Here is a 6,444-nt window from a genome sequence, read left to right as displayed (position 1 = left end):
CCTGTAATCCCAGCACTTTGGGAGACTGAGGTGGGCAGATCACATGAGTCCAGGAATTCAACACCAGCCTGAGCACATAGTGAAACCCCATCTCTACAAAAAATATAAAATTTAGCCAGGCATGGAGGCGTGTGCCTGTAGTCCCAGCTACTTGGGAGGCTGAGGTAGGAGGATCACTTGAGTCTGGGAAGTTGAGGCTACAGTGAGCTGTGACCACACCACTGCACTTCAGCCTGGGAGACAGAGTGAGACCCTGTCTCAAATAAATAAATAAATAAAAAAGAAAAGTTATTTATGAATGTACAGATGGTAACTGGAAGAGCTAAGAATTGAATCCAGGCAGTCCTGCCCCAGAGTCCACAGTCTTAACCACTGTGTTGTATATTAAGTACTTGCTATATTTCAGTATCTAGCAGATGCCTGGCACTTTATAATAGTTCTTATTTTTCAATTTTAGAGACAAGGTCTCACTGTGTTGCTTAGGCTGGAGTGGTGTGATCATAGCTCACTGTAATCTCTAACTTCTGGGCTCAATCTGTCCTCCCACCTCAGCCTCTCAGAGTGCTGGGATTACAGCCATCAGCCACCATGCCCAGTCCCATAGCTCTTATTTTAACTTTCTGGGCATGCAGCATAACACATTTGAGAAGTACTCAACAGTTAGTTCATCTTTCAGAAAACTGACCTTTCTAAATGGGAAAATTACTTATTCTCCATGTTATCCTAATGTTAGAAGATTACCCCTTCTTCTCAAGCCTTTTCTCAGGTATGCCTGAGAGTTGTTAGCTACTATGTAAAGATACCAACTATCTTCAACAGGGATATACATCCAAGGTGGGTATATGGTAATGTGGGTGAAATACCAGCATTGACTAAAATAGAAAGAGGTCCTCGGAAGAAAGTCTAAGGCAGGATAGAACAGACCCAGTTAAAATAAGAAACCAAAATCTTCCCATATCTGGGATAAAATAGAGAAACAAGGAGGAAAAATCATCAAGCTTCCCAGAGGGATGGATGGGCTTGAGCTCTCTATGCCAGAGGAAAAAATGGTGGAAAGGTAGTTAGACCCCTGTTTTTGTATCTTACGGCTTTGCTTCTACCAGTTGACAATGGATGTGGATAAAACCAATAACAAGTTAAATGAATACTACAGGTTTGGGAAACTGGGAATTCCCTGCTATTGAGTGACTAAGGTGATCAATTTCATCTGGTTGACAGTCATCATTTGAAGTTTTTTATTTCCCACAATTATATATTCTTTGCTGCTCATTCTTGAGAAAGAAGTATAAACTCTAATTGAAAATTCATATTATAAGCAAACTTTGTTGTGTGTTTGCTTCATAATGACACATGTATAAAAGTTAGGATTATAGCTTTTTATTTGTATTTGGAAAAAATGTATTAAGGTAGCCCTTGTTTTTAATGCTAATATAGGATTATGGATAATTTCTTTAATAAATGTTTATTTTATTAATAAGAAAGATACTGACTTTGCTAAATAAAATAATTAGATACTTAATATATCTAAGCTGTATAACAGAATTAAAATCAGTTGATATATGTTTGAATATAGTTATATCCTATATCTTTATATTCTTTACTCTCATGTCATAGTTGAGATTGGGTTTGTCTCTATTCCTGCCTGAGGTGGTATTTAGCATGTAGGAGGCTACTTTTTTCCTTTATTGTCAAAGTTAGTTTAGATGGAATCAGGATATACCATTGGACAGAAGGTAAAGAGCATACACGTTGGGAAGACAAGCATGTGAAATGAGAGGAGGCCAACATTCTCATCAAGCTCCAGATAGGACTTTGGCAAATCTGGTCTAGTTCTAAATTGTAATGGGCTACATGGAATCTAATTTCTCTGTTGTAAACATTTGCAGAGAAAAATTGTAGAGAAAATAAATTGACAGTTATGTGGGGGATGTTTAAGAAAATCCTAAATGCTGAAGAGACCCAAGCAGAAGTAAGCCAGTTGAGTTACTTGACTCCCTAACAGGTTGCCAGCAATCACCAAATGTTATCACGGAAGTATTCAGGACTTTAGACTGTAGTAAAGAAATAATAATAATTATCAAACTCCACTAGTTTGTTGGACTTGTATATAGCTACACATGTTGTTTCAAACGTGTAGCAAAGCTATGACTTTGTTAACAGTGAGTATTTAATATGCTAGTATGGTTGTATATTCTCTTCTTTTCTTTGGGACTGAGGTCTTTGGGATCTAACTTGGTGTCCTGCAAAGCATTTCTATCCAGGTTTTTAACATCAGACCTCAGCTTCTTGGGAGATAGGATATCATTTCCCTTCGAAAAATGGTAATTTTTAAATACATTTTCTGTACAAATGTGCCATCTGGATTTATTGCGTAGGTGCCTGACTTCAAACATTAATGTTACTTTGCTTTTCATATATTTGCATGTTTCCTTCAGTGACTTACTAAAGGAACCTTAAAAAGAAGGATGTGAAGATTATCAATATATTTACTAAATGTGTCCTTTCGGGTCTTCCATCTTGAATTGTAGAATTAGCTCAATATCACCCAACACCTCCTTTGAGCCCAGAACTGTCTGGCAGTTGCCGGAAGGAGTTCAAAGAGAACAAAGAACCTTCTCCAAAGGCTAAGCGCAAGCGAAGTGTGAAGATTAGCAACGTGGCTTTGGATTCTATGCATTGGCAAAATGACTCTGTCCAGATCATAGCAAGTGTCAGTGATTTAAAAAGCATGGATGAATTTCTTCTGAAAAAGGTACACTTTATTTGCCAAGTTAGGCCCCTTAGCAGCTCTGTCTATGAAATACTTGTGTATATCAGGATATATCCTCTAGATATCAAAATTGCATAGGCTTCCATGCTTTAGATGGTCTGTTCTTTACCAGAAAGCTACAAATAATAGGATATGCATTAGTCAGACTGGGTAGACAGGATTTAAGGTTGTAGGCTTTAGTAGTGACTTTAATTTTACTAAAATTGTCCCAGTTCATATGGGAAGGTGCAACTTGTTGCACGTGAGAGTTTTCTTGTAACAGAACTGTAGCATCATACAATGTTAGAAGGGACCGTAGAAATCATGGAGTAGTAATTATAGTTTGACTATCTAGTCATACTTTTACCTGAGTCCTATAATAGCCTGTGACTTGCACTTTGAGGACAGTCATTGTGGAAGAGACAATACATGGCTACTGTTGTATTTACTTCTTTTCAATTAGTTGATTGTGTACCAAAACTGGTTTTGTGGTTCCCAGATGAATGACCTAGATAATGAAGACAGCAAGAAGGATACACTAGTGGATGTTGTATTTAAAAAAGCCCTGAAGGAATTTCGGCAGAATATCTTCAGCTTTTATTCATCTGCATTGGCGGTGAGTTGGGCTATGTTAGGAGATATTTAGTAGTTCAGCATATGAAAAATTTGACAGTGCTGTAGAAGATAATACAAAAGCCATGATTCACAAGAGATTTCTCCAGTTCCTTGTTTTTGTTTTAGGGATAGACAAGGAAAAACGTACTGAATGGTTTCAGATTAACAGCTTGCTTGAATTTCCTTGAGTAGCTTTTTCCCACCTTACAGCTGTTTTTTTTTCGTCTTTTAAGGTACTGACTTCAGATGTCCTGGGTATGATTCTGTTTTTCCCTGTGACCTTTCATAATCCTTTTAGCTGTATTGCTAGGCTATAATGTCTAATTTTCCTGTGTGAGGAATGCATTATATGTTTTCTTTTAATGGAATTAGGGCAGTTAGTTTATGGTCAGTGATTTCTACTTATCAGTTTATATCACTTTGAGATTTACCTTATACTTTCACATGATATTGGTCATGTTTTAGAACATTTATTTTTGGTGTATGCAATTAATGCTTTGGTCTAGAGAAGCATTCGTGTTTACGAATTATCATATTCTGTAAAATAATTCATATTTTATTGGCTTTTCATTGTTCAATATATTAATTCACTGTGAAGAGAAAAATCAGGAAAACTTCTAAATTTATACTCTACTTGGCTGGGCACAGTGGCTCAAGCCTGTAATCCCAGCACTTTGGGTGGCTGAGGCGGGTGGATCATGAGGTCAGGAGTTCGAGACCAGCCTGGGCAATATGGTGAAACCCCGTCTCTACTGAAAATACAAAAATTAGCTGGGTATGGTGGTGTACACCTGTAATCCCAGCTACTGGGGAGGCTGAGGCAGGAGAATGGATTGAATCTATTCAATGGCTTGAGGTGGAGGTTACAGTGAGCCAAGATCATGCCACTGGACTCCAACCTGGGTGACAGAGCAAGACTCTGTCTCAAAAAAAAAAAAAATTCCAGATCTTATTTAAATAAAAGAAGTTCTATTTCAGTTTCTTGCAAATAATATGATGTTACTCTGGGCATGTCACTCTTCTTTGGAAAAATAAATTGGTTACTTAATATATCCTTAGGCAACAATTCAAGTATTCATTCTTTCAATTTTAGAGTAGAACCATCTAAACAAGGTTCATTTCTGGGGAGGTAAGTAATTAAGAGGGATGCAAATAAGCTTTATAGCTACATAAAATTAAAAAGTCACATTTAGAAGAGAAATTCTCGAGACTTCCTGAAATTATTACAGTTCGGTTTTTTACTAAAATTTAACATGTTTTATTCTGCATTCATCCCATACTAGAATGGGAGTTTACAAATGCCACAGGATCTCATGGGCATGCTCATTAGAAATTGTATCAGGATCCTCATCTTTATTCTAAATATTACCCCATTACAAGTGTAACCGTTCCTCTATATTTAAAGAGTTTCTTTATAAAACCATACGTTTCTTTTCTTATTGCTTATAGATGGATGATGGGAAAAGCATACGGTATAAAGACCTCTATGCACTATTTGAACAGATTCTGGAAAAGACAATGAGGCTGGAGCAGCGGGATTCACTGGGTGAATCTCCAGTGAGAGTTTGGGTCAACACTTTTAAAGTGTTTTTAGATGAATATATGAATGAATTCAAGACTTCAGATTACACGGCTACAAAGGTAAATGTGATATATTTTGATCACTAAAAGGATTTAATTATGAGTTCTTTTTAAGAGCATTTGGGACATCTTGTATTTGAGAAAAACATTACAGGGAACATGTCAACTTAGCGCCACTTTAGATCCTCCAAACTTAATTCTGTCTTACAATTTATCAGACCATATTTTCTAAACCATCTGCAATCAATACATTGTTCACTGAGTTAAAATAGAGTGTTCTGCCCTCAAGATTATACTCTTAGCTTTAATAGGGATCGAGGTGGGGCGCTGGCTCGTGCCTGTAATCCTAGCACTTTGGGAGGCCTTGGTGGGCAGATAACTTGAAGTTAGGAGCTCGAGACCAGCCTGGCCAACATGGCAAAAACTCGTCTCTAGTAAATACACAAAAATTAGCTGGGCATGATGGCAGGCGCCTGTAATTTCAACTACTCAGGAGGCTGAAGCAGGAGAATCACTTGAACCCAGGAGGCAGAGGTTGTAGTTAGCCAAGGTCACGCCACTGCACTCCACCCTGGGTGGCAAAGCGAGACTCTGTCTCAAAAAAAAAAAAAAAAAAAAAAAGATCAGTATCTGAATTTACTTTTGAAAAATTATAGTTAAAGATGTGATTCATTGTATTACCCAGTGGCCTCTTTATAAAAACCTACAAATTATATTTATTCTTGAATTAAGTTTTAGGAAAATATGTGTTTTGGGAAGTCTATATAATAATAATAACCTTTTTATTTTGAGTGCCTATTATAGCCTGAGAATTGTACTCGGTGTTGTATATTTTATTTAATTCTTGCTTCAGCCTTATTAAATAATTTTTATAAAATCCATATTACAGAAGAGACATCAGGCTTAGACAAAGTTATCAATGTGTTTCTTTTCAGTACCCCAGATGAAATAATTAGATACCTGTTCGCATCAAGAATACCATCAATATTTTGTATTATATTCCATTTTATTTTTAGTTATTCTACCTTATATGTATTTAGATTTCCAAAACCTCTTCAATCCCATTTTTGAAGTTGTCAGATATAAAAAAGTTCTGGAAAGTTCTTCAGTTCCAGATCTAGGTTAAGGTATTTATTTTATACTGAAGAAGAGTCTTATTAGGCTTATACTGCCTTTGTTTTTAAGTTAAAAGGTTGGGTTTAGATTGTTCTGTACTGGCTGGGCACAGTGGCTCACGCCTGTAATCCCAGCGCTTTGGGAGGCCTAGACGGGTGGATCACGAGGTCGGGAGTTCAAGATCAGCCTGGCCAACATGGTAAAACCCCGTCTCTACTGAAAACTACAAAAATTAGCCAAGCGTGGTGGCAGACACCTGTGGTTCCAGCTACTCGGGAGGCTGAGGCAGAAGAGTCGCTTGAACCCGGGAGGTGGAGGTTGCAGTGAGCCACGATCGTGTCACTGGACTTCAGCCTGGGTGACAAGGCGAGACTCTGTCTCAG

At 37.4% G+C, this 6,444-nt stretch overlaps 1 protein-coding gene across 1 annotated transcript in view; it reads left to right on the top strand.

Annotated features, from left to right (window-relative positions):
• The window catches only part of MYO9A (myosin IXA), a 253,788-nt gene that overhangs the window by 187,966 nt on the left and 59,378 nt on the right, over positions 1-6,444 (top strand). The window contains exons 29-31 of the mRNA XM_011978611.1: positions 2,529-2,752; positions 3,249-3,365; positions 4,814-5,005. Coding sequence (XP_011834001.1) covers positions 2,529-2,752; positions 3,249-3,365; positions 4,814-5,005 — 533 coding nt within the window. The remainder of the gene's footprint in view (positions 1-2,528; positions 2,753-3,248; positions 3,366-4,813; positions 5,006-6,444) is intronic.

This window comes from Mandrillus leucophaeus, unplaced genomic scaffold, assembly GCF_000951045.1.
Source record: "Mandrillus leucophaeus isolate KB7577 unplaced genomic scaffold, Mleu.le_1.0 Scaffold197, whole genome shotgun sequence".
Taxonomy (NCBI): domain Eukaryota; kingdom Metazoa; phylum Chordata; class Mammalia; order Primates; family Cercopithecidae; genus Mandrillus; species Mandrillus leucophaeus.
The sequence above is the reverse complement of the archived record's forward strand: the minus strand, read 5'-3'. Positions and strand labels throughout refer to the sequence as shown.